The sequence below is a fragment of the Mustela putorius genome, unplaced genomic scaffold (assembly GCF_011764305.1).
Source record: "Mustela putorius furo isolate JIRA1106 unplaced genomic scaffold, ASM1176430v1.1 tig00000585_pilon_pilon_pilon, whole genome shotgun sequence".
Classification (NCBI taxonomy): Eukaryota; Metazoa; Chordata; class Mammalia; order Carnivora; family Mustelidae; genus Mustela; species Mustela putorius.
Window position 1 is genome coordinate 11,812,038 of NW_025421424.1, and position 27,973 is coordinate 11,840,010.

Sequence of the window (27,973 nt, forward strand, 5' to 3'; positions counted from 1 at the left end):
CCCAGTTGATTGCCAGTAGCACCCCCCCACCAATTGCGACAATCCACAATGTCGCCAAACATTACCAGATACCTTGGGGACAAAATTGCCCCAGTGAAGAACCACTGATTTAGTAAGTCTGGAGCATACCTGCACACTGGCCCCTAAGTAAGACAGAAGAGCTTTAATACTGAAAGATGAATAGAAAAATAAAGGAACTTTTAGACTTAGCCCAATGTTTTTATATACATGAGAAAAACACATATGTTAGAATGAGAAATGGTTGCAGATCAAAAATTCTTCTCATATAGGTTATGTTGTTACAAGTAAGTTGTGAAAAATTTACTTAGAGGAGTTAAAGAACCATGTAAAATGTTAACCTCATTACAGACCTCAGACTGGTTTTAATGTTGTCATATTTATTCTGCTTTTAATTAGTATGAGGCAAATTGGATAAAATGCTGGTTTTTTTTCCTTTATATAGGCAGCTAATCCTTGATGGTCAATGGGATGAAGTTCTTCAGTTCATTCAGCCTCTAGAATGTATGGAAAAATTTGATAAAAAAAGGTAAGATTTCTTCTGAAGCTTTTAATGTCTTATCACTGGTAGAGGCTTAGCAAAACAAAACAATAAACAAAAATTTAAAAACAAAACTGTTAGCTTTCCTAGAAAATAGTATGCTCAATCCAGTTGAGTTGTATCGAGGACAAGTTGCATGTACTTCAATTGATTGAAAATCTTATATATAAACTTACCTTTTTTGACAGTGTCTGTACAAAAAGTCACAAGGGCCATATTTGAAACAGTTGTTTCTTCATAATAATATGAAGATTTTAAAGTTGTCATTCAGTTGTCTCCTGGCCTCCATTATTTCTGATGAACACTTAGCTGTGTTTGTATCCTGATTCTCTTTTTTTCTTTTTTCTTTTTCTTTTCTTTTTGTCTTTTTTTTTTTGGCTGCCTTCAAGGTTTTTGTTTTTTTTTTTTTTTTTCGGTAACATATAAATAACATATTAGTTTCAGGTCTACAATACAGTGATTGGATATTTGTATATATTGGGAAATCATCACGGTAAGTCTGATTAACATTCATCCCTGTACATAGTTACAAAAACTTTTCTTTGTTGTGAGGAATATTTTTAATGTCTCTCTTAGTGACTTTATTTTTATTTTTTTTTTAATTTTTTAAAAGATCTTATTTATCCATTTGACATAGAGAAATCACAAGTAGACAGAGAGGCAGGCAGAGAGAGAGAGAGGGAAGCAGGCTCCCTCTGAGCAGAGAGCCCGATGTGGGACTCGATCCCAGGACCCTGAGATCATGACCTGAGCCGAAGGCAGCGGCTTAACCCACTGAGCCACCCAGGCGCCCCTCTTAGTGACTTTAAAATGTATAGTACAGCATTATAAACCATTTTCATCATCCTCTACATTATATCCCTATGATTTTATAACTGGAAGTTTGTATCTTTGGATCCACTTCACCTGTTCTGCCCATCCTTCTAACTCCTGACTCTGGCAACAATATTTTATCATTGGCCTTCAGCAGTTTGATTATGATGTGCTCAAGTGTGGTTTCTTTGTATTTTTCCTGCTTAGGGTTTGCTAAGTTTTTTGAATCTTTAAGTATATATATTTTCATCAAATTTGGCAACCTTTTGGCCATTACTTGTAAATATTTTTTTCTGCCCTTTTCTCTTTTCCTCCTGGGACTCTATGCGGTATCAGATGACAGATATTGTCCCATAGGACTGAGGTTCTGTTCCTTTTTTTAAAACATTTTTTTTCCTGTGTTTTTTTTTTTTTTAAAGATTTTATTTATTTATTTGTCAGAGAGAGAGAGAGATCACAAGTAGGCTGAGAGGCAGGCAGAGGGAGAAGCAGGCTCCCTGCCAAGCAAGGAGCCCGATATGGGACTCGATCCCAGGAAGCTGGGATCATGACCTGAGCCAAAGGCAGCCGCTTAACCAACTGAGCCACCCAGGTGCCCCTCCTGTGTTTTTTCTTCAGTCTGGATTATTTCTACTGATTTACTTTTAGAGTTCACCGATGCCTTTTCTTTTTTTTCTTTCTTTTTTATTTTTTTAAGATTTTATTTATTTATTTGACAGAGAGAGATCACAAGCAGGCAGAGAGGCAGGCAGAGAGAGGAAGGGAAGCAGGCTTCCTGCCAAGCATAGAGCCTGATGTGGGACTCAATCCCAGGACCCTGAGATCATGACCTGAGCTGAAGGCTGAGGCTTAACCCACTGAGCCACCCAGGCGCCCACCGATGCCTTTTTCTGCTATTAGCAGTCTGCTCATAAATAATGCATTTTTCATTTCAGATCATTGTACCTGTCCATTTCAGAATTTCCTTTATCATTTTTCTGCTGAGATATTTCCATCTGTTTACTCATTGTGACTATATTTCCCTTTAAGTCCTTGAACATATTTATAGTCGCTATTGCTTGCTAATAGTCTTTGTTTGCTAATCCCAACTTCTAGGTCATTTTAGGCTCAACTTCTGTTGATTGCCTTTTTCTTAACTACGAGTGACTTTTATTTATTTTAATAAATCTAGTCATTTTTAAAATGTCTTCTGCATATTGTGGATTCATTGCTGAGACTCGATTCTTTTATCTTCCTTTGAAAAGTGTTGATTTTTGGGGCACCTTGGTGGCTCAGTGGGTTAAAGCCTCTGCCTTTAGCTCAGGTCATGATCTCAGGGTCCTGGGATCGAGCCCCGCATCAGGCTCTCTGCTTGGCGGGGAGCCTGCTTTCCTTCCTCTCTCTGCCTGCTTGTGATCTCTCTCTGTCGAGTAAATAAATAAAATCTTAAAAAAAAAAAAAAGTGTTGACTTTTATTCCTGCAGATAGTTAACTTGGTCCACTCTCACTTAATGGATGTCAGCTGAGATCTTGGTTCAGTTAATTAGGCTTTCATCTCTTGCTTTCTCTGGGCTCTTTGGAGTCCCCTTTGCATCTTCACAGTTTCAGAGATAGCCAAAGATTTGGGCTGAGTTAATATAATAGATGTTGGTGTATTTTTCGTTATAGCTTCTTTCTTTTTTTTTTTATGTCTCCCTGCTTTTCAGCCACTCTTGCAGTACCAACCATTTTTGCTGACTTTTCAATAATGTGGAACTTCAGCTTTCTGCTTGAGTTTTAGGTTACACTATGTTGACCAGAGAGTGGTCCCCACCGGAAGACCTTATACCTTTGAATCTTTTTTTCCCCCGCTAAAGATTTTATTTGTTTATTTGTTAGTAGAGATCACAAGTAGGCAGAGAGGCAGGCAGGGTGGGGGGCAGGCTCCCCACTGAGCAGAGAGCCCAATATGGGACTAGATCTCAGGACCCTCGGGTTGTGATTTGAGCCGAAGGCAGAGGCTTTTACCTCTGCCTCTGCCTTTTTACCTCAGTGTACTGAACCACCCAGGTGCCCTGTACCCTTGACTCTTACCCCAAAGTTCTTTTTTTCAAGGATTGACTTCCCTCTTTTGTCCATTCTTCATTCATCTGGAATAGTATTTTGACCGTCTCCTGCCTTTACATAGCACACACCTGATCATCTTCCAAGAGTCAGCTCTTATAAGACTTTATACTTCCCACCCCTTCTGATAGAATTGGTTTCACATTCCTTTGAGACCTTGCTGTACAGTATACATATTTCATACAATTTTTTAGATGACCCTCTTTTTGAAGGCAAGGATTTTGTTTTATTTTACACATATTTGCTACCATAACAATGTTGAAAGAATGACTGAAGTTTCATTATTATTTATAGTCCATAGAAATACTTTTTCTTTAAGGTGCTTAAGGCATCCAACATTTTTAAATTCTTAGGCAAGTCAAGCAGACTCCTCTCCCTGAAACATCTCTGTTAAAAAGTTTTTTTTTGTTGTTCCAAAGATTTTATTTATTTATTTGACAGACAGAGATTGCAGGTAGGCAGAGAGGCAGGCAGAGAGAGATGAGAAGCAGGCTCCCCGCCGAGCAGAGAGCCCGATGGGGGGCTCCATCCCAGGACCCTGAGATCATGACCCAAGCCGAAGGCAGAGGCTTAACCCACTGAGCCACCCAGGTGCCCCTCTGTTAAAAAGTTTTAAGGTTTAGGGACACCTGCGTGGCTCAGTCAGTTAAGCATCCAACTCTTGATCTCAGCTCAGCTCTTCATCTCAGAGTTATTGAGTTCAAGCCTTGTGTTGGGCTTCATGCTGGAGCCTCCTTACAAAAAACAAGTTTTAAAGTTTATGGCTATTTTATGACTTTTCAGAAATATTCGTGTTTTTTTTAAAATATTATTTATTTATTTACTTATTTGACAGGCAGACATCACAAGTAGGCAGAGAGGCAGGCAGAGAGAGAGAGAGGGACGTGGACTCTCCACTCAGCAGAGAGTCCAATGTGGGGCTCTATCCCAGGACCCTGCAATCATGACCTGAGCCGAAGGCAGAGGCTTTAACCCACTGAGCCACCAGGTGCCCCAGAAATGTTCATTTTTTTACGATAGTTCAGCCTGTTTTTATTAGACAGTTGTCATGTTTGAAGAGAAAAAAAGATATTTTGAATAAAATACAAAATAATAAAACAAAATACAATAAAACATAAAGCATTTTAAATGTAAAGGACTTTGATTTCATATTAGATAATATTTAACATCTTCAATAAAACTTGATTTTTGTTCAGAATTAATATTGGAAATCCTTCCTCTGAGTGTTCAGTTGTATTTACTTAATTCTGAAATTATTGTAGCCTCAATGTGATAAGCTTTTAAGAATTTTGAGAATTTTTTTGTAAGCAAAGGCAGGTATAGTAACTTTTAAGTGTATTTGATTTATGAGACATTAGAAAATTAATTTTTCAAAAACTATTAAAGGATTAATTAGTCCTTTGGAACAAATATGGCCTCTGTTGCTCTGGGGACTTTGGAAATGAAACCCATCTTTGACATTTCTGTAACTCAGCTTTTTATTTTATTTATTTATTTATTTATTTATTTATTCTGTAACTCAGCTTTTTAATTTTAATATTTCATATTTTATTTTTACAGGTTTCGTTATATTATCCTGAAACAGAAGTTTTTAGAAGCTTTATGTGTTAACAATGCAATGTCAGCAGAAGATGAGCCCCAGCATGTAAGATTTTTATTCCTGAAGGTTTGCGCCATAGTCTTGTTTCAGTCATAAGTATTTTATTCACTAAAACAAAGATTAGTATCCTGCATTTTCAAAATTTTTATGAAGTAGGATGGGGTAAGATTTTACTCTTTTGTTGCTGTAGTGCTTTCACTCTGTAATGCTTCTAAACTTGTTGCAAGATTTAGACAAAGATGAATGAGTGGCTGGCTGGTAGGTAGGTGAGTAATGTGTGCTCTTCTCATGTTTAAGGTGATTTAGAATGCAATAGATGTTTGACTTAAAAATGCTACATTTTTGCTTTTTTATTTATCCTAGAAGTGAATTATGATTAACTTCTTTTTGTTTTTTCAGTATTTACATTGTAGCAGAGGTGGTTTTTTTTCCTCCAACTTTTTATTTAAATTCCAGTTAGTTAACATACAGTGTAGTATTAGTTTCAGGTAGAGAATCGAGTGATTGGTCACTTACATAAAATACCCAGTGCTTAGCACAACAACAGAGGTGGTTTTTGATAAAATCTTTATGCCTTTATGACCATTTAAATTTAATGATTCAAAGGATTTATTAAACATTTATTTTTCTCTTGAGATTTTATTTATTTATTTGATAGAAAGTGAGTCCGAGCCCAAGGAGGGGTAGGGGGAGAGTGAGAAGGAGAAGCAGACTCCCAGCTGAGCGGGAAGCCTGCTGTGCACAGCTCAATTCCATGACCCTGAGCTCAGACGCTTAACTGACTAAGCCACCCAGATGCCCCAGGAAGGGTTTTACTTTTAAAGTTTTAGTAATAGTATTGTTACATTGTTTCCAAACCAAGGAAACTTACTATGTGCCAGGAGGTGTTCACTGAAATAAACTAAAAAAATATTACAATGAGGACTTTCATGTGTAATAGAGAAATGTTTGTCAGATAATGATTTTTTAAAAAAGATTTTATTTATTTACTTGAGAGAGAATGAGAGAGAGAGAACATGAGAGGTGGAGGGTCAGAGGGAGAAGCAGACTCCCTATCCAACAGGGAGCCCCATGTGGGACTACATCCTGGGCTCCAGGATCATGACCTGAGCCAAAGGCAGTGGCCCAACTAACTGAGCCACCCAGGCGCCTTTTTTTTTTTTTTTTTAAAAAAAGAGATAATGATGTTTAAATGTGGAAAGAACTCTGGAATATAAGTCAAAGGACCTAATTTTTATTTTGTCTTTGTCACTAACCAACTGTATTACTTCCATTAAATCCTGCTCCCCAACTTTTTTCATATATAAGATGAGGAAAGGTGGATATATAAGCTCTAAGATTCTTTTACATCATAAAAAGTTTATGAGTCTAAGGTAATATTCAGTACCCAAATTATTGTAATCTGTCTCTCAGCTAAGCTTCCTTTATTCTCTTTCATTCTGTTTTTGTACTAAATGAACTGTAAATGTTCTTTTTTCTTTCTTTTTAATTTGCTTTCTTTCTCCACACAAATTTCTCTTATGGCAAGTTTGAGAATGGCTCTTTTACTTTTGGGGTAAGCTGGAGTGACAGCAAGCTATATAAACAATTGAATAATGACATGCTTCAGTTTTCATTTCTAGAGAACTCAATTATTCTTGACCTTTAAAAATTGTACATTTGAGAGTGATAGTCTGAAGCCTGAACTAGAACAATATTTTTATAGTAAGAGTTTAATTTACTAATTAGCCAAATTATTTAATTTTTATTTTAGTAGTGAAAAGCATTTTGATTCCTGGATTCCTGACTTGAAAGTTGTTAAATATCTTGCAATATGAGTATTCTGGGACAGTAGAGTTTATCCTTTTGCAGTTGAATAGTTTATGAGAATTTATAAGGTATCTTTGTATCTGAATAAAATACTCTTGGTTTCATATCTCTTAACATCTCTCTTAATAGTTATTACTTAAATTTTTCTTACAGCTGGAATTTACCATGCAAGAAGCTGTGCAATGTTTGCATGCCCTAGAAGAATACTGTCCCTCTAAAGATGATTATAGCAAGCTCTGTTTGCTTTTGACTTTGCCTCGTCTGACCAATCATGCTGAATTTAAGGACTGGAATCCCAGCACTGCACGAGTTCACTGTTTTGAAGAGGCTTGTGTCATGGTTGCAGAATTCATCCCTGCTGATAGGAAGCTAAGTGAGGCTGGTTTTAAAGCAAGTAACAATCGTTTATTTCAGCTTGTAATGAAGGGTCTACTTTATGAATGCTGTGTAGAATTTTGTCAAAGTAAAGCAACTGGAGAAGAAATTACAGAAAGTGAAGTACTTCTTGGCATTGATCTTTTGTGTGGTAATGGTTGTGATGACTTGGATCTGAGTTTATTGTCATGGCTTCAGAATCTCCCATCTTCTGTCTTCTCTTGTGCTTTTGAACAGAAAATGCTTAATATTCATGTTGACAAACTTCTGAAACCTACAAAAGCTGCATATGCTGATCTTTTGACTCCTCTTATCAGCAAACTTTCTCCCTATCCATCATCTCCAATGAGAAGGCCTCAATCAGCTGATGCCTATATGACCCGCTCTCTGAATCCTGCTTTAGATGGCCTCACTTGTGGACTAACCAGTCATGATAAGAGAATCTCAGACCTTGGAAACAAAACTTCTCCAATGTCACACTCCTTTGCTAACTTCCATTATCCAGGTGTACAAAACCTCAGTAGGAGTCTCATGCTTGAGAATACAGAATGTCACAGTATTTATGAGGAATCTCCTGAACGGTAAGTATTTGCTTGTAAAAATTAGAAAATATTCGCAAGTGTGAGATTTTGTGTGTGTATGTTTAATGTTCAAGTCGCTTTTTTTAAATTATTATTTTTTTTTTAGAGAGGGAAGGTTGAGGAGTGCAGAGGCTGATGTGGGGTTTGATCTCACAATCCCGAGATTATTTTCTATTAAGTTGCTATGAGGTTGCAAAGTAGGGAGTTGTGATATCTTGTTTAATGTTTTTTAAAGGGAAAAGGGGATTTTAGAATGTTAAGTGACTTGCTAAAGCCCAAGGCATCTTATTGCTCTACTTGAAAGAAAGATATCTAGTCATGAAAATGGATGAGTATAACTTATTATAGGAGCTTCCTGTTATCTAAATCCCAAAGGAATAGAGTCTTGAGCATTGGTAGAGATTATCTTAAACTTATCCTGGACTTTCCGGTATCTTTAAAGAAAATTTTCATTGTTTGGGATGTTGAACTTCAGTTCTGGGGAGCTGCTGATGCTCTTCTGAGTGCATAAGAAGAACTTCCTGGTCGGTATAATGAATGGCATGTTTGGACATGTACACCAGTGGAATTGTATGGAAAGAAGACATAAAAATCCAGCCACACCTGACTCTACACGTGCTGTTGCTTATGTAAAGAGAGTAGTAAAAATTGAGGAATGACTGGATAAAGACATAAAGAAGTGGAGTATAAGTTACTAGATTACAGAATAAACAGAGAGGTAAAAAATGATATATCAGAAGTGAGTAATACATGTGTTATTAGCTGAGCAGTAGCAGTAACCCAGAAAACATCTGTCATGCTTGTGAAATTGGAAGACTTACAAGCCAAAGCACTGTGGAATAATGAATAGAGCATGATCTTTGGAGTCAGGCTTGGGTTTGAACAATATCTTGCCATTTAGTAGTTGTGTGACCTTGAGATAGTTCCTTAATCTCTCTGAGCCTCAAAGACCTCCTCTATAAAATAGGGTGTTGACTTGCGAAGTGAGATAAAGCTCCTAGCGGAGAGGCAAGTATGTGAATGGTGCTCCCCATCTGAGTGTCATACTCCAGGTAAGGACAGTATGTCAAAAGGTCTGCTAATAACATGCTGCGGAGGACTACTGTTCTGTGGATAAAGTATAAAAATTTACTTTGGAGAAAGTGAACCTTGTTTTTAAAAATATTTGAGGTGCAATTTGAAAATATTGGGAGGCTTAATTAGATAAATTATGTTGAAGATGCCTCATGAGGAGACCTCTTATTTGTGGTAAATTCGTGTTTAAGCAGTATTTGTTTAAAAATATTTGCATGTCTGCTCTGTGCTAGCACCGTGCTGCATCCTGGGTATAGTGATTGAGTTATTATGGTGAACAAGAAGATAAAACACGAAAGAAAGCTTTATAAGAGAGTATGTAGTGTTTTGTAAAGACAGCTTTTTACTCATAAACTCGAAGAAAAAGCAGTTGAAACATAAGCTTTGGCTACTCAGTGTAATGGTCTCAAAATTAAACAGCAAAAATATACAAATTCTCAGGAATGGGTCAGCATTGTATTTGATCCTGAAGATCTGGATTCAAATCCTAGTTTTATTTACCCACTCTGCAATTTTAGGAAAATCACTTTGTTCCTTATCTGTGAAACGGGAGTTACAATTTATTTCATCAGTTACTGTCCAAGTTAAATGAGATAGTGCATGTGGAAATGCTATATAAATTGCAAAATTAAATGTTACCTTATGAAGGTCATTTTATTCTATCTCTATACAGTTAATAATTCTTAGAAAATCTGTCTTTTGGACATAAAGGGGGACCTCTTGTGGTCATTAGCAGGTTAGAGCACTGACTGGTAGCTGAAAACTTTTCCTGTCTTTCTACTTTCTCCTCTGGGTACATGTGTGATTCCGTATGTTGAGATACTTATCCAAAAGCTTCTAACTAATGGTGCCTTTCTGAGGATGACTAGCTCTGCTTCCTGAACCCTAGACCTGTAATTTGTTATGTCTTACATACATCTGCCTGGAGAGGCCATTATGAAGCCATCCCATAATCAGATTCTTTTAAGGGAAAGGTCATTTTACTTTTGTACATGTACATGGTACCTTGTGCCAATGGATAGTCTGTATAAATGTCTGTGGTATTCATCATCTTTGGATGATGTTAGTTATTAAAAATTTTGAACACAGTTAACTATGAAAAGTAGAAATTGCTAGTGTTTAGAAGAATATTAGAAACAACCTGATGTAAGATATTAAGCTTACTAATAAGTATGCATTAAAATATTGAAAAGATGTATATTCAGCTTTTATGTTAAGTGCAAATAAACCAAAGACAGTCTTTTAATAAAATCTAAACAGTTCTTAAAATTTTGTTGAAATGTACCCTCTTTAATACCCACCACCAGGCTATTAAGGAGGGCATGTATTACATGGAACACTGGTTGTGATGCATAAACAATGCATCTTGGAACACTGAAAAAATAAATTTAAAAAATTTTGTTGAAACATATTGGAGGGAAAAAATTAATGTTTGGTTAAGAAAATCACAGATTAAGATATGAAGAGAATTTAGGCATTAGGTCATCCAGCTTATTATTCAATTCAATTTATAAATGAAGCTCAGCCACAGAGAATGTAAGTGATTTCACCAGACTGGAGCCACTACCCTCCTTGCTTAATAATCCAGTGCACATTCTGTTATAAGCACATTCTATTTTTTTTAGAAACTCTTAGGTAATACCCTTAGTAGAAGAAAGGAATATTTAAAAATCGATTTTTTGCACATTTGATGACATTTAGATTGTTTTCATTATGTTAATTAAAATATATTTTCCTTCACCCCTTCCTCTTCCTGTTTGTTTTTTTGTTTGTTTTTTGCATCTTTCTGAAAGAAGTGATACACCCATTGAGGCACAGCGGCCTATAAGCAGTGAAATCCCAGGCCAGAGTTCAGTTTCAGAAAAAGAGCCTGCAAATGGAGCACAGAACCCAGGACCAGCTAAGCAAGAAAAAAATGAGGTAATATTTAATAGACCTAGTGACTTTTAGAATTATTCTCTAAAGTAATAGTATTTGCCTAGATAGAATGTAAAAGGAATTTTCCAATATTTGGAAGTAGGTGAGAGACTATCTAGACTTTCTTATTAATTAAGTAATTTTATCCCTTTTCCCTTAAGGATGCATGGTATTTTTAGTTGTCATGTATTTTGGAGCATTTTTAACAGATGAATTTATTAACAATCTAAAATGCCATAGTTTATATTACTCTTACATATTTCTTATTAATTAAGTAATTTTATCCCTTTTCCCTTAAGGATGCATGGTATTTTTAGTTGTCATGTATTTTGGAGCATTTTTAACAGATGAATTTATTAACAATCTAAAATGCCATAGTTTATATTACTCTTACATATTTCAGAACTCAAGTAATTGAACTCACATTGAATGTGGATAGCTTGTATTTGTAAGACTATCCTCTACTAATTAGATTTAGTGAACAAAAATTATGACATTTATAATATCAAGTACTTATATCCAAGTCTTTCGAGTTCCAAATTATTTTTCTGTGGAGATTTGGAAAAGAAATTGTATAATAGAGTATAAATTTTATCTTTTTTTTTTTTAAAGATTTTATTTATTTATTTGACAGAGAGAGATCAAAAGTAGGCAGAAAGGCAGACAAAGAGAGAGGAGGAAGCAGGCTCCCGGCTGAGCAGAGAGCCCGATGCGGGGCTCGATCCCAGGACCCTGGGATCATGACCTGAGCTGAAGGCAGAGGCTTTAACCGACTGAGCCACCCAGGCGCCCCTATAAATTTTATCTTATATGGTATGCCACTTAGAAGAGGTGAAGAGGTAGTTTTAATAAGTTCAATAAATTTTTTTGTCTTCAACTAAATATTATGAATAAAGTAGAAAAATTACTATTAAAAATACATATATGAATATGCACCAAAAAACAGAACCGCAAAATCTGTGAAGCAAACAGTGGCAGAGTTGAAGGGGGAAATAATAGTTGAAGACTTCAATACCCCACTTAAAATAATGGGTAGAACATCTAAACAGAAGATCAATAAGGATAGAGGGTACTTGAACAATACTTAGACCAACTAGACCTAACAGACATCTATAAAACAACTATATTGTTGCTTTGGAGGATGCACCTTTTTTTCACCCAGAGGTGTCTATATCAGTCTTTTTAGAGGAAGTTGTTTTTTTAGACTCCTCAGATCAGTGTTCGTATTCTAAGTATTGGTAAGTTTATGAATATGTGAATATTAACAATACATGAATGCAAATACATAAAGTGATACTAACAAAAAAAGAACACTCCAACACTAGCAGAACACACATTCTTTTTTTTTTCTTTTAAGATTTTATTTTTTTATTTGACAGCACAAGTAGGTAGAGAGGCAGGCAGAGATAGAGGAGGAAGCAGGCTCCCTGCTGAGCAGAGAGCCCAATGTGGGACTAGGCCTAGGACCCCGGGATCATGACCTGAGCCGAAGGCAGAGGCTTTAACACACTGAGCCACTCAGGTGCCCCCAGAACACACATTCTTTTGAAGTGCACATGTAACATTCTTCAGGATAGAGCATATGTTAGGACCCAAAACAAATCTCAGTAAATTTTAAAAGATTGAAATCAGGGACGCTTGGGTGGCTCAGTCAGTTAAGCATCTGCCTTCAGCTCAGGTCATGATTCCAAGATCCTGAGATTGAGCCCTGCACAGGGTTCCCTGCTCAGCTGCTTTTCTCTTTCCCTCTGCTTGCTGCTCCCCCTGGTCTCTCTCTCTCTCTTTGTCAAATAGATAAATAAAATCTTAAAAAAAAAAAAAAAAAAAGCAAAGATTGAAATCATGTGAAATATCTTCTCTGACTACAATGGAATGAAGCCAGAAATTAATAACAGAAAATTCACAAGTTTCTAAAAATTAACACACTCTGATGGGTCAAAGAAATTGCAGGGGAAATTAGAAAATACCTAGAGACTAACAAAAATGAATACAACTTCCCAAAGCATACAACATTTCAAACTTATGAGATACAGCAAAAACAGTGCTCTGGAAATTTATAGCTAAAAATGAATACATTAAAAAAGAAGAAAGAGGGACGCCTGGGTGGCTCAGTTGGTTGGGTAGCTGCCTTCAGCTCAGGTTATGATCCCAGCGTCCTGGGATCGAGTCCCACATCGGGCTCCTTACTTGGCCTGCTTCTCGCTCTGCCTCTGCCTGCCACTCTGTCTGCCTGTGGTCACTCTCGCACCTCTCTCTCTCTCTCTGACAAATAAATAAATAAATAATCTTTTTTTTTTTTTTTTAAAGATTTTATTTATTTATTTGGCAGACAGAGAACACAAGTAGACAGAGGCAGGCAGATAGAGAGGGACTGACCCCCACATCCGGTTCTCTGCTCCACAGGGAGCCTGCCTGCTTCCTCCTCTCTCTCTTTGCCTGCCTCTCTGACTGCTTGTGACCTGTCAGATAAATAAATCTTTAAAAAGATAAAAAATAAAAAGGAAGAAAGATCTCAAATCAATAACCTAACCTTATGCCTTAAGGAACTAGAAAAAGAAGAATAAATTTTATCAGAAGGAAGAAAGTAATAAAGATTAGAGGGAAGAAAAATAAAATAGAGAATAGGAAAACAGTAGAGGAAATCAGTAAAACCAAAAGTTGGTTCTTTGAAAAGATCAACAAAATTGACAAGCACTTAGACCAAAGTTGGGGGGGGGGCACACATGAGTAAGTAAAATCAGAAATGGCTAATACTTTTTTTGGTATTGTATTGTAATATGTATTATAATACATATTTATAATAATAAAATGAATTATAAGAGAATACTATGACCAATTATAAGCCAACAAATTAGATAACCAAGTTGAAATGAAACCCAAATTACCTAAATGATTCAAGAAGAAATAGAAAATTTCAACAGACCTATAATGAGTAAAGAGATTGAATCAATAATCAAAAAGCTTCCAACGGCGCTCGGTGGCTCAGTGTGTTAAGCCTCTGCCTTTGGCTCAGGTCATGATCTCAGGGTCCTGGGATCGAGCCCCACATCGGGCATTCTGTACATCAGGGAGCCTGCTCCCCCCCCGCTCCCCCTGCCTCTTTGCCTACTTGTGATTTCTCTCTCTCTGTCAAATAAATAAATAAAATTTAAGAAAAAAGGCTTTCAACAAAGAAAAATCTAGGATCAGATAGCTTTGGGGGTGAGTTCTACCAAACATTTGAAGAAGGGTTAACATCAGTCCTTCTCAAAAATCTTCCAAAAGTATGTAAGTGGAAGGAATAATGCTTCCTAACTCATCCTATGAGGCCAGCATTACTCTAATACCCAGTTCAGATGAAAACATTACATGAAAAGAAAACTACAGACCAGGGCACCTGGGTGGGTCAGTCAGTTGAGCCTCCACCTCTTGATTTCAGCTCGGGTCATGATTTTAGGATTGTGGGATTAAGCCCCATGTTGGGCTCTGCACTCTGCATGGAGTCTGCTTGAGATTCTCTCTCCTTTTCTGCTCATTCCCCTCCATGTGCACTCTCACTCTCTCTCAAAATAAATAAAATTTAAAAAAACAAAACCGCGGTGCCTGGGTGGCTCAGTGGGTTAAAGCCTCTGCCTTCGGCTCAGGTGATAATCTTAGGGGCCTGGGATCGAGCCCTGCGTTGGGCTCTCTGCTCAGTGGGGAGCCTACTTCCCCCTCTCTCTCTGCCTGCCTCTCTGTGTACTTGTGATCTCTCTCTGTCAAGTGAATAAATAAAATCTTTAAAAACAAAACAAAACAGAGGCGCCTGGGTGGCTCAGTGGGTTAAGCCGCTGCCTTCGGCACAGGTCATGATCTCGGGGTCCTGGGATCGAGTCCCGCATCGGGCTCTCTGCTCAGCGAGGAGCCTGCTTCCTCCTCTCTCTCTCTGCCTGCCTCTCTGCCTACTTGTAATCTCTCTCTGTCAAATAAATAAATAAAATCTTTAAAAAACAAAACAAAACAAAAAAACCAAAAAACCCAACCCCTACAGACTAATATTTCTCATGAACAAAAGCAAAAATCCTTAACAGAATACTAGAAAACCAAATTCATCAGCATATTAAAAGGATATTATACCCTGATCAAGTGGATTTATCCCAGAATGCAAAACTGGTCAATATTTTGGATTTATCCCAGAATGCAAAACTGGCCAATATTAAAAAAAAAAAAAAAATCCATCAGGGGCGCCTGGGTGGCTCAGTGGGTTAAAGCCTCTGCCTTCGGCTTGGGTCATGATCCCAGGGTCCTGGGATCGAGCCCCCGTCGGGCTCTCTGCTCAGCGGGGAGCCTGCTTCCTCCTCTCTCTGCCTGCTGCTCTGTGATCTCTGTCTGTCAGATGAATAAATAAAACCTTTAAAAAAAAACCCATCAATGTAATATATCACATTAATAGAATGAAGAACAGAAAAACATTTGGTCATCTTAGTTGATGCAGAAAAGGCATTTGACAAAATCAAACACTCTTTCATGATTAAAGCTCTCAGAAAACTAAGAAAAAAATGGAATTTCCTCAGCACAGTAAAGTTTATTTATGAAAACCCCAAGCTAATGTCCTACTCAAGGTGAAAAACTAAAAGCTTTCCACCTCAAATGAGGAACAAAGACAAGGATGCCTATTTTTACCACTGCTCTTCAACATTTACTGGAAGTTTTAGCTAGAATGATTAGACAAGAAAAAGAAATAAAAACCATCCAGACTAGAAAATACCCAGGAATAAATTAAACCAACAAGGTGAAAAACTTAGACTCTGAAATCTATAAAATATTGCTGAAAGAAATTTTAAAAGATTTAAATAAATGGAAAGATACCATGTGTTCACAGATAGACTTAATATTGTTAAAATGTCAGTACTTATTTGATCTACAGATTCCATGTAATTCCTATAAAAAATTTCGCAGCCTTTTTTGCAGCAGTGGAAAGCCAATACTCAAATTCACTTGAAATTGTAATTTGTCCTGAATAGCCAAAACAATCTTGAAAAAGAACAAAGTTGGAGAACTCACGCACAGTTCATGATTTCAAAGCTACAATAGCTACAAAAGCTACAGTAATCAAAACTGTTTGGTACTTGTATAAGGATAGAAGTATAGAGCAGTATGGTCTCTCAACATTGAGAGACCAGAAGTAATTCCATATATCTGTGGCTTATTGACTTTTGGTACAGGTGTCAGGTCTATTCAATGGGGAAAGATGATGATGGATCAACTAGATGTCCACATGAAAAAGAATGAAGTCGGACCTCTTACCTCATATAATGTACAAAAATTAACTAAAAACAGATGAACAACTTAATTATCAGATATCAGAGCTGAAAGTATAAAATTCTTAGAAGAAAACACAAGAGCAAATATTCATAATCTTGGATTTTATTGTCTTATATGATTCCTAAAGCTTGAGCAACAAACATAAAAACTGATAAATTGAACTTCATCAAAATTAAAAACTTTTGTGCCTCAAAGGACTTAATCAAGACAGTAAAAAGATGGCCAGTAGAATGGGGAAAAAACATTTATAAATTATATATCTGATAAGGGTTTAATATCTAGAATATGTAAAGAACTACAATTCAACAACAAAAAAGACAATTCAACTTAGAAGAAAGGAGCTGAATAGACATTTCTCCAAGGAATATATTCAAATGGCTAATAAGCATGTGAAAAGATGCTTAGTGCCACTAGTCATTAGGGAAATTTAAACCAAAACCACAATGAAATATAGCTTCACAACGGCTAGGATAGTTAAACTCAAAGCCGTGGACAAGAAATAAGTGTTGGTGGGGAAATGGAGAAATTTGAACCCTCATTCGTTGTTGATTTGAATGTAAAATGGTGCACTATGGATTGGTGGTATTTTTGATATAGAATTAAATATAGCTAAAACATAGCTTAAGTATAGCTAAATATTGAATTACCATATAACCCAGCAATTCCACTCTAAAGCATTGAAAGCAAGGACTCAAACAGATATCTCTACATCCATGTTTATAGCAGCATTATTCACAGTAGTCAAAAAGTAGATAAAACCCAAGTGTCCATCCACAGATTAATGAATGAACAAAAATGATATATCCATTCAATGGAATATTATTCAACTACAAAAAGGAATGAAATTCTGACATATTCTACAACATGGGTGACCTTTGAAAACATCATGCTGAGTGAAATAAGCCAGACAGTAAAGGACGAAATATCATGTATTCCACTTATATCAAATATCTAAAATTGGCAAAATCATAAGGAAAGTAGAATAGAGGTTATCAGGAGCTTGGTGGAGGAAGAAATGGGAGGTTATTGCTTAATGGTTATAGACTTTCTCTGTAATTGATGAAGAATTTTGAAAATAGTGGTAATTATTGCACAATGTTGAGTATAATTAATACCACTGAACTGACACATAAAAGTGGTTAAAATGACAAAGTTTCTATTTTACCAACAATAAAAAATTTAAAAGGACACCTAGATAATTTTGTCTCAGTTATTGCTGTAAGTTATGAAGTAGAGGAGGATTCTTAAATACTTCTTGGAAAAGGGGAGAGAGTTTTAGCTTTAGTTAGCTGTATAAGACTATTTGTTAAGCTTATTGTTAGTGTGGGCCAATTTTAGAGATGATTGACTTGTTCCAGAGTGATCCCAGGTCACATGATTGATGCAATATGACCAGACTCCATCTTTCTTTGTCAGTATTGGAATTTACTAAATATGTAAGTCTGGTAAGTTTGGGTGCTATATAGTTCTTTTAGAATAAAGATGTAGAAATGTTGATTAAGTTTACTACCCATTTATTCCACTTTCTTGTGAAAGGCCACTTGAAACAAAGTATTGTTTTTGAGAGAAATTTTTAAAGTTTCTCTGTAGAGTAACCTATTAAACCATTTACATGCTTAAATTAAGTGTGGGACAAAGTTAGTGTGGGACACTGGGTGACTCAGTTGATTGAGCATCTGCCTTCAGCTCAGGTTATGATGCCAGGGTCCTGAGATCAAGTTTCTCATTGGGTTCCCAGCTTAGAGGGGATCCTGCTTCTCCCTCTACCTGCCACTCCCCATGCTGGTGCTCTCTGTCTGTCAAATAAATAAATAATTTTTTAAACAGTGTTGGAAAAAGTTAATATTGTGTTTATTAAATACTAAAGTGGTCTTTCAGTATTTTTTTCCAAGCAATACAGCTCTAATTCCATGACCCTTTGTGACTACTATAATTTGCATTTTTATTTTGGGTTAGTCAAAGATCCAGGATGACCTTTCATTTTGGTCAGTCTCTTGCTTTAGAATAAAGCAAATTAAATGATCTACTTGACCATATAAACTCATGGATACTGTATTATTTTTCAAAGAGCAATGTATTAAGTTTTCCAATTGTTAAATAGTTACTTGTATATTTCATCCAGTGTTTATAGAAGTTCCTGTTGGGTAGGGACATACATTTAATCATAGTCTGCTCAAATACATTATTTTTTCTAATATTTTTAAGCTTCGAGATTCAACAGAACAATTTCAAGAATATTATAGGCAAAGATTACGCTATCAACAGCATTTAGAACAGAAGGAGCAACAGCGACAAATATACCAACAAATGCTGCTCGAGGGAGGTGTAAATCAGGAGGATGGACCTGATCAGCAGCAGAATCTTACCGAACAATTCCTTAATAGGTATGTCTTTCAGTCACTTTTTAAAACATAAGGAATTGTTTCAAAGCTATTGAAAGCACGCGGCAACTGCTACTTTCCACATATAGTTTGAAATTTTAAAGCATTTTAAGTGTTTCAAATAATGGGGAGTTACGGAATATCTTCCTTTCGCAGCATTCTGAGTGTTCATCTAATTTTGGTCTTCTTCCCGTTAAACCTTCTTTCACTTCTAAACAACGAGAGCAGAAGTGTGGTGGTGAACTCAGCCAGAAGCAAATAGCTAGGTTGATCCAGCTGTCCCAGGGTTGCTGAGATCCTAGGGTTCCTAGTCACTTGGCTTCTTTTTGCTTGTCTCCTCATCTACTCCACAGAATAGACCTGAAGATTAAATGAGTTAATCTACACAAAGTGCTAAGAATAGTACCTGGCATATAGTAAGCACTATACTAAGTGTTCACTGTTTTTTTTTTGTTATTTTGGGTCCTTAACTTTCAGTTTCTTTAGAATTCAATATATTAAAATTATTCTTTCTTACAATTTTTGCCAAGATGATATGCACTTACATTGTTTTTAATTATAGGAGATGTGTGTGTATGTATCTAGAAAGATGATAATGTGTCTTTTTAAAAATCAATAATCTAGAATACATATATTTAAATGAGCAAAGGTTGTTAGAAGATTAAATGTGTTAATATATAAAAAATTACTGGGGGCACCTGGGTGGCTCAGTGGGTTAAGGCCTCTGCCTTCGGCTCAGGTCATGATCCCGGGATCCTGGGATCGAGTCCCACATCAGGCTCTCAGCTCAGCGGGGAGCCTGCTTCCTCCTCTCTCTCTGCCTGACTCTGCCTACTTGTGATCTCTGTCAAATAAATAAATAAAATCTTTAAAAAAATATATATATATATATATATAAAATTACTTAGAATAATTCCTGGAATTTGGGAAATAACCTACCATAAATGTAGGATATTGTTGTGATTATGATTAGGCAATGCAGTGGTGACTGTCAGTTCTTTACTTGATTCAATAATATTGGGAGTAATCTTCTTGTTACTCTGAGGGTTGTGCAAGTCAGTGAGCTTGAAATCGATTCTGTCTTCAAACTTTCACGCAAGGAATGTTTATAGAGGTAACCTAAAGAATCTAAATAGACTTTTGAACATTGCATTTGAGGATCATTTTCTTATCACCTCTGATAAGTCAGTGTCTTATCAGAATTAACCTATTTTGATGAACTGCCATTTCTGGTTCTTAGATGTCTTCTTTATATCCATAAAGACCATGGCTGCAGTTGGATTTCCTGACCGTTTATTTTTTAGTGGAAGCAGATGGCTAGCATTAAATCGGAAGATAAAGTGGCAAGGTTCTGTGATCCTAATAGTAGTAAGGGATGTACTTCCTCAGAAAAGAAAGTTAAACTGTTCAAGATGGTTTATCTTTCCTTTAAAGACAATTGTAAACAGAATTCAAGTTACTAGTTGGTATTTGGCTTTTGTACATTAGTTTCATATAAATTCTCTGTTGTTCTCCTAACTCTCTTATCTATTATTTTCTAAACCTTTAATATAATACTTTTATTTGACCTTTTTTTCTAGGCCCTTAGTTTTCTATATCTGAGCCAGTACCAGGACTTGAAAGTACCCAATACTATGGATTATTGGAATAGAGATAGAATCTATAAAATGAAATACACTTTCCCCATAATGTTTTATTTTTTCGAATCATTCTAGCAGTGGCTAGTTTCCAGATTTAAATTTTGCATCTTTTTTCCAAGAGTCATGAAAAAGGAAAAGTAGTAAAAGTCATGTTACATAATAGATCTTATTGGAAAAAAATCAACTAAAGCACAATAGAATTTTTATTAACAGTACTCTCTTACTACTTTATACTTCTTGATACTTTGTTTCTATTAATACTAATAAATAGCACCCTGATTTGGCACTTATAAGCATATTCTGCCTCATCCTCCCCACTATTAGAGAGTCAAAATGATATTAACATTTTAGACTTTATACTTAGCATTTCCGAAGTTGACTTGACCTCTGACTCCTTTATGGGGAGCACGTCACAGGATTAGTGTTTTATAGGATAACATTTGGGAAATGTAACCTAGTTAGAATTAACTTATATATTTAGTAATGGCTGCCAATTCCTTTAATAATATTGAACTGCTCTTTTAAAGTCTTTCCAAGCCCTAAATACATTCTCTCTCTCTCTCTCTCTCTCTCTCCCATGTTTAATGTAGGAAAACGAGAAAATGCAAAAGCCCCAACACCTCTTGGTAATCGTATCCCTTGTGTACTCCTCTCTCATATTGAATCTAGGTTGTAGAAAGTGTTGCTGGGCCAGTTCTGGGTCTAAATGTTAACAGAGCCTGCTAGCTTCCTCTTTGTGCTGTTTGGAGTCCTGAGTCCAAAAAAAAGAAGTCTTAGGAAGATATAGGAAGACTTGTGATGAGGGAAAGACCTTGAGGCTGTTTTGCTTCCTGCTCTAGCTCCCTAGTTCCTAAATCAGAGCCTGGCACATTGTCTGTGTAGAATGAATAAATGTGTGACTAATAGATTGCCACTAGAATTTGTCCCATGCTAGGCTCTAATCATACATTTCCTAGTTGGTATGATATTACTAGAGAGATGAAAATGGCTTGTTTTGTTTTGTTGGTGAGAAATTTTGATAGTGGTGATATTTTTATTGACTGTTTTGGGAACTTAAGTTTCAAATTGAAAATTAAACCAAAGCTATATTGGAAAAGAAAATTTTTTAAAAAATTTTTATGGTAAAATACCTGTATCCTGCACTGGGGATACTGTAGGAAAATTTGGATCTTTCAGTATCTTAGTTATGTCTTAAGGCAATGATGGTAACTTTAGTACTGAACTTACCATTTATTTATTATATGTTCCTGTATTTACCTTCTCAAACTTATAATCTTACATATATATATATATTTAAAGATTTTATTTATTTATTTGTGAGAGAAAGAGCATGTGTGAGAGAGTGCAAGTGGGGGGGGGTGCAGAGGGAGAGGAGGAAGCAGACTGCCCCCTGAGCAGGGAGCGCAAAGTGGGGGCTTGATCCCAGGACCCCGAGATCATGACCTGAACCCAAGGCAGACACTCAACTGACCAAGCCACCTAGGCTTCTCCCTTCTACATGTTAATAATGTGATTAAGTTTTTCATTTTAATGTAATTACATTGTTTTATTTTTTAGGTCCATTCAAAAGCTTGGTGAATTAAATATTGGAATGGATAGCCTTGGTAGTGAGGTGTCAGTGCTCAACCAGCAATGTAATGGGAGCAAAAGCAATGGATCTAATAATTCTTCTGTAACTAGTTTTGCCACACCACCCCAAGACTCCAGTCAGAGATTAACACATGATGCTTCAAATATTCACACAAGCACCCCACGTAATCCTGGATCAACGAATCACATACCTTTTCTTGAGGAATCACCTTGTGGAAACCAAATGTAAGTACTTTATTTTGTAACACCTGGAAATATTAACATCCTATTAATGTTTGGAAACCTAGGAAGTTGAACTTCTCTTTGGAGTCTTACAAATAAAAGTTTTTGGAGACCATTACATATCAAATATTTTTCTGATCTGTCTATTTATCTGTATTCTCTTCTATTGACTTCTGAATTTCTTAGTAGCTTTTGTTCTCCTATTTTTATTTTTGCTTTCTCACTACCTCTAAGATGATTCTCTTTTTTATAAGTCATTTTACTCAGAGATCTTACAGTTTTATCTTCTCCCTGATTTTCCTTTTTCTTGCCATTGGTACCTTTCAACAAATAATACTTTAATTCATGGACTTTGAGGGCACATGGTGTTTTATAGCATGTTGGGATGATCGCAGCAAGACCCTCTTGGGAGCTCTGACAGTTACAGCAACTGAAGACATCATGCATATTTGTGTTTTCACTAATTGGGGAAGATTTTTTATCTGGCTATCATTCGTAAACAGTGTTAATTTATGCAATAGGAATAGTTAAGAAGTATTTTCTTCTTCTATTCTTCTTTTTTTTTTTTTTAAATTTTTAATTAAAAATCCTTACAAGTGCACTCTTTAATCCACCTCACCTATTTCAACCTTCCCCGTCCTACCCACCTCCTCTCTGGTAACCATCAGTTTGTTCCCTATAGGTAAGAGTCTGTTTCTTGGTTTGTCTCTTTTTTCCCCCCTTTGCTCATTTGTTTTGTTTCTTAAATTCCACATATAAGTTGCTTCATCTATTCTTTTCTTTTAAAAAAGATTTTATTTATTCATTTATCAGAGAGAGCACAAGCAGGGGAGTCTCAGGCAGAGGGAGATACAGGCTCGCCGCTTAGCAAGGAGCCCGATTTGGGACTCTGATCCCAGGATCCTGGGATTGACTTGAGCTGACGGCAGACGCTTAGCCAACTGAGCCACTCAGGTTTCAGTTGTACAATTTAGTGATTCAACACTTACATGCAGCATCCAGGGCTCATCATAGTGAGTGCATTTCTCAGTCCCCTTCGCCTATTTAACCCTTCCCCTACCTACTTCCCATCTGGTAACCATCAGTCTGTTCTCTGTAATTAGAGTTTGTTTCTTGATTTGCCTCTCTCTTTTCTTCCCCTTTGCTCATTTGTTTCGTTTCTTAAATTCCACATATGAATGAAATCATATGGTATTTGTGTTTCTCTGACTGATTTATTTCACATAGCGTAATAATCTCTGGCTCCATCCATTTGTTGTAAAATGGCAAGATTTCATTATTTTTTAAATGGCTAAATAATATTCCATTGTGTATGTATACACCACATTTTCTTTATCCATTCACCAATCAGTGGACGCCTGGGCTACTTCTGTAATTTGGCTATTGTAAGTAATGCTTCTGTAAACATATTATTTTATATGCATGTATCCCTTTGAATTAGTGTTTTTGCCACCTTTGGTTAAATATCTAGTAGTGCAATTGCTGCATTGTACGGTAGTTCTATTTTTAACTTCTTGAGGGATCTTCATACTGTTTTCCAGAGTGGCTGTGCCAGTTTACATTCCCACCAATAGTGCAAGAAGGTCCCCCTTTCTCCACATCCTTGGAAACACCTGCTATTTCTTGTGTTGTTGCTTTTAGCCATTGACAAATGTGAGGTGATATCTCATTGTAGTTTTGTTATATCACAAAGCCATAGCAATTATAACAAGATGGTACTGATATAAAAATAGATACATAGATCAATAGAACAGAATAGAAAACTGAGAAATAAATCCAGTGTATAGTCAATCTTTGACAAAGCAAAAGAGAATAACCAAGGGGAAAAGGTTAGTCTCTTAACAAATGGTGTTGGGAACATTGGACAGCAACATGCAAAAGAATAGAACTGGACCTGTTTCTTGTGCTATACACAAAAATAAATTCAGAGTGGATTAAAGACCTAAATGTGAGATAAGAAACCACTAAAATCCTATAGGAGAACACAGGCAGCAACCTCTTTGATATCTGCTATAGCAACCTCTTACTAGATAAGTCTCCTGAGGCAAGGGAAACAAAAGCAAAAATAAACCATTGGGATTTCATCAAAATGAAAAGCTTTTGTACAGGGAAGGAAACAGTCAATGAAATTAAAAAGTTACCTTTGGAATTGGAGAAGATATTTGCAAATGATATATCTGATAAAGGGTTAGTATCCAAAATAGGTAAAGGACTTATAAAATTCAACACCCAAAAACAAATAAATAAAAATGAGCTTAAGACATATACATTTTCCCAAGGACATACAGATGGCCAACAGACAGGAAGAAATGCTTGACATCACTTATCATCAGGGAAATACAAATCAAATGCCTTTTTCCATATATACATTCTTTTTAAGATTTTATTCATTTGAGGGGCACCTGGATGGTTCAGATCATTGGGCATCTGCCTTTGGCTCAGGTCATGATCTCTGGGTCCTGGGATGGAGCCCTGCATCTGGCTCACTGCTCAGTGGGGTGCCTGCTCCCTCCTCCGCCCCCTGTTTGTACTCTCTCTGTCTCTCTCTCAAATAAATAGATAAAAGCTTTAAAAAATATTTTTTATTTATTTGAGAGAGCGTGCTCACGCAGGTGTATAAGCAGGGAGAGGAACAGAGGAAGAAACAGACTCCTCACTAAGCACAGAGCCTGACTTGAAGCTTGATCCCAGGACCTTGAGATCATGACCTGATCCAAAGTCAGACACTTAACCAACTGAGCCACCCAGGCACTCCACTTTTTCTGTTTTAGTCTCTGGCTTTTATCTAGGAGGCTTTCTTCAAGTATCTGGAAATCTTTGACTATCTGTAAAGAGTGAGGCATAAAAAAAAAACTGATTGGAAGGAAGGCTATGTATATAGATGGATCTGTCTCCATGACAAAAAGTGATAGGGGAAACATTGTTTTATTGAAGACTTTGAGATGTCACTTCCTGTTCATCTTTTATCTTAGACCAGATAATTTTCCTAAAGAACAATCCAAGTTCCTGCCTGGGGTGACATTTAAATATAGCATCCAGGATTCTAGAACTCAGCAGGGGAAAGCTTCGTGACATCTCACTCTAAAATTTGTAGACTTTAACTTAATCTCCTTTCCAGAATGGCTTCTCACTTGCTCCTTACAACTGTGTATGGTGTCACTGAATCCCGGAGTCTCTCTTTTTTTTTTTTTTAAAGATTTTAATTATTTGACAGAGAGAGATTACAAGTAGGCAGAGAGACAGGCAGAGAGAGAGAGGAGGAAGCAGGCTCCCTGCTGAGCAGAGAGCCTGATGCGGGACTCGATCCCAGGACCCTGGGAACATGACCTGAGCCGAAGGCAGCGGCTTAATCCACTGAGCCACCCAGGCGCCCCAATCCCAGAGTCTCTTAATAAATGGCTTCAGAGAATTACTTTGACTGGGGTTAGTGCGGGTCATTTGCCCCCCCCCCCAAAAATATCTATCTATCTATCTATAGATAGATAGATATTTATATATATATATCTGAGGTTGAAAGATAAATATTTTTGTTTTATTCAGAGTAAACTTTGAATTTCTATTCACACAGCTCATCAGAACATTCAGTCATTAAGCCACCTCTTGGAGATTCTTCAGGGAATCTATCAAGGTCAAGAGGGGAAGAGGTAATGCTTTAATGCTTTGGGGAAGGAGGTTTCATTATTATTTTTATATATACCTGCAGATATTGCTAAGGAATTCTCAATTCATAGAAAACCATTTTTAGAAATAATCATTATTATTAATGTTATTTGTTGCAAGGATAAATGAAAGCTTATAATGCTTATAATTGCAATCTTGACTCATGAGTTGGGGCTGTGCACTACTCTCTGAAAACCCTATGGTTAATTTGTTTAGATATTATTAGTATTTCTTTTGGGCTTCTCATCAGTGCAGCTGTTTTTTGCTTTGGAACAAGACATTCTTCCCTAAACTACTATACAGCTACCTTATTTTCTTTAGTTCAAACTTTAATTCCATACACAAAGACACTATTTCAGACGCTGATGGAACCAGACAGGTAACATAAATGAATAAAGTTGACTATTGTGATAAGCACATAAGAGTATTTGTCCCTTGTGCAAAGAAATATGCTTATCTAGTGTTTCCAGTTCTTTTGATTTTCAAGAAATTATAAGAATGTAGATTTTTTATGTGAAATCTATTTTAAAAATATCTACAAGTTTCTTAAAATATTTAAACACACTGAAGAAGAGCAAATAAACTAACTGGTGGGTCTGCCACATCTGTTCTAAAGCAACCCTTAATGATTATTAGTGTGCTAGTGGCCATTTAATCAGTTAGTCATTTACCTCTATTTTTCTCTTATCTATCACTGGTGTTCATTTGGCAAATTTCTTACATGTGGATTAATGGAAAATATAGCATTTCTAACCAAATAAATTCAAATGAGTAATAGAATTCAATTATCTAAGAGAGACATAGTATGACCCACCAGGTTTTCCCCTTATACTCCATGAGGATGTATTTATTCCATGAATGAATAGATAAAATTTTGTGTAGGGAGAGGCATAATAAACTCTTTGTTGATATAGAGCTGAAGTGACTTGCCTTTGTTTGTATACTTGACATTCATACTTCCTGAAGGCAGGATTTGGTTAGGTCTATTGACTACACCCAGTCTAGAGGTCCCTGTTCCAGGTTCAGTCCCTTGTGGTCAGGGTAGCAAGGTAGTTACAAATGATACTAATAGCAAGAGCCATCAAAACTTATATAGAACTGCTTCAACTTGCCTTCCTCAGCAGAGACCAGATAGGTTGACAATTTAAATTAAAATGAGATTCAAATTTAGTGTTCTGATTAAAATCATTTTTATAATTTTAAAAGAGTATTTTACAATTTCAGTTTGAAATATTGAACTATTCATTGCTGGAGATAATGGTAAACTATCCCCCCTACCCCACCCAAGAGGAAGTGGATTGATTAATAGTCTTATACTTCCTACTTTTAGAAACAAAAATGATATTCTGTTAATTTTATAAAAGTTATATGTGTGGGCTATTTTTTCTTTTTCTTTTTCTTTTTTTAAAGATTTTATTTATTTATTTGACAGATCACAAGTAGGCAGAGAGGCAGACAGAGAGGGGGGAAGCAGGCTTCCTGCCAAGCAGAGAGCCTGATGTGGGGCTCGATCCCAGGACCCTGGGATCATGACCTGAGGAGAAGGCAGAGGCTTAACCCACTGAGCCACCCAGGCACCCCTGAGCTATTTTTTCCTTAATAATTAAAGATAACTTTATATGAGAATGCATAGTCTTATGTTTTGTCACAGTAAGCAAAGAAAGCTTTGAATGTTTCTGAGCTTTCTGAACTTAGTTCAGCAATGGGCAGCAAAAAGCAGAAAAATTTGGGTTAATTTGAATTTGCCATTTAAAAGACTATGTGATTATAGGTAGTTAATGTGAAGTAATAAAATGAATGTAAAATAGGCTAAAGATGAATTCTTTCAAATTCATTTTTTCCTAAGATGACTTTCATATTTATTCTTTCCACAGGATGATAAATCAAAAAAGCAGTTTGTTTGTATTAATACTCTAGAAGACACACAAGCTGTTAGAGCAGTGGCTTTTCATCCAGGTGGTGGTTTATATGCTGTAGGCTCAAATTCAAAAACTCTGAGAGTATGTGCCTATCCAGAAGTAATTGATCCAAGGTAAGGATAGTTGGTTTGTACTATCATTCTTGCTTCAGTTTTTAATTTAGATATATCGGTTCCTTTTTCAGAATTGCCATTTGGTAGCATTCAGTTTTTATTTCTTTTTCTTTTATTAAGTCTTTAAATTTTTATTTTCAATGCTTAAGAAATATACATAAGAATTATTGACTAATTTTGTAAATTTTTGTCCATTTTGATTAGGCCATGAATTATATATGCAACTAAAAAGAATCTTGATATGATCTATTTTCTAGATCAGTATTAAGCACCTTCTAGGTATTGGCAATTTATCAGTCTTCTTTTTCTGTTTTTAATTATGGAACTTTTCAAACATATGCAAAAGTAGAGAATA

The 27,973-nt window shown here is 36.2% G+C and overlaps 1 protein-coding gene across 16 annotated transcripts in view; it reads left to right on the forward strand.

Annotated features, from left to right (window-relative positions):
- The window catches only part of WDR47 (WD repeat domain 47), a 64,725-nt gene that overhangs the window by 18,888 nt on the left and 17,864 nt on the right, over nucleotides 1-27,973 (forward strand). For 11 of the 16 annotated variants that reach the window (XM_045081951.1, XM_045081950.1, XM_045081954.1 and 8 more), the window contains 8 exons: nucleotides 464-547; nucleotides 5,015-5,120; nucleotides 7,017-7,819; nucleotides 10,687-10,813; nucleotides 18,299-18,477; nucleotides 21,672-21,929; nucleotides 25,495-25,570; nucleotides 27,461-27,618. In XM_045081951.1, coding sequence (XP_044937886.1) covers nucleotides 464-547; nucleotides 5,015-5,120; nucleotides 7,017-7,819; nucleotides 10,687-10,813; nucleotides 18,299-18,477; nucleotides 21,672-21,929; nucleotides 25,495-25,570; nucleotides 27,461-27,618 — 1,791 coding nt within the window. The remainder of the gene's footprint in view (nucleotides 1-463; nucleotides 548-5,014; nucleotides 5,121-7,016; nucleotides 7,820-10,686; nucleotides 10,814-18,298; nucleotides 18,478-21,671; nucleotides 21,930-25,494; nucleotides 25,571-27,460; nucleotides 27,619-27,973) is intronic. The other 5 variants (XM_004769665.3, XM_013044442.2, XM_013044441.2 and 2 more) reach the window with 3 other exon arrangements.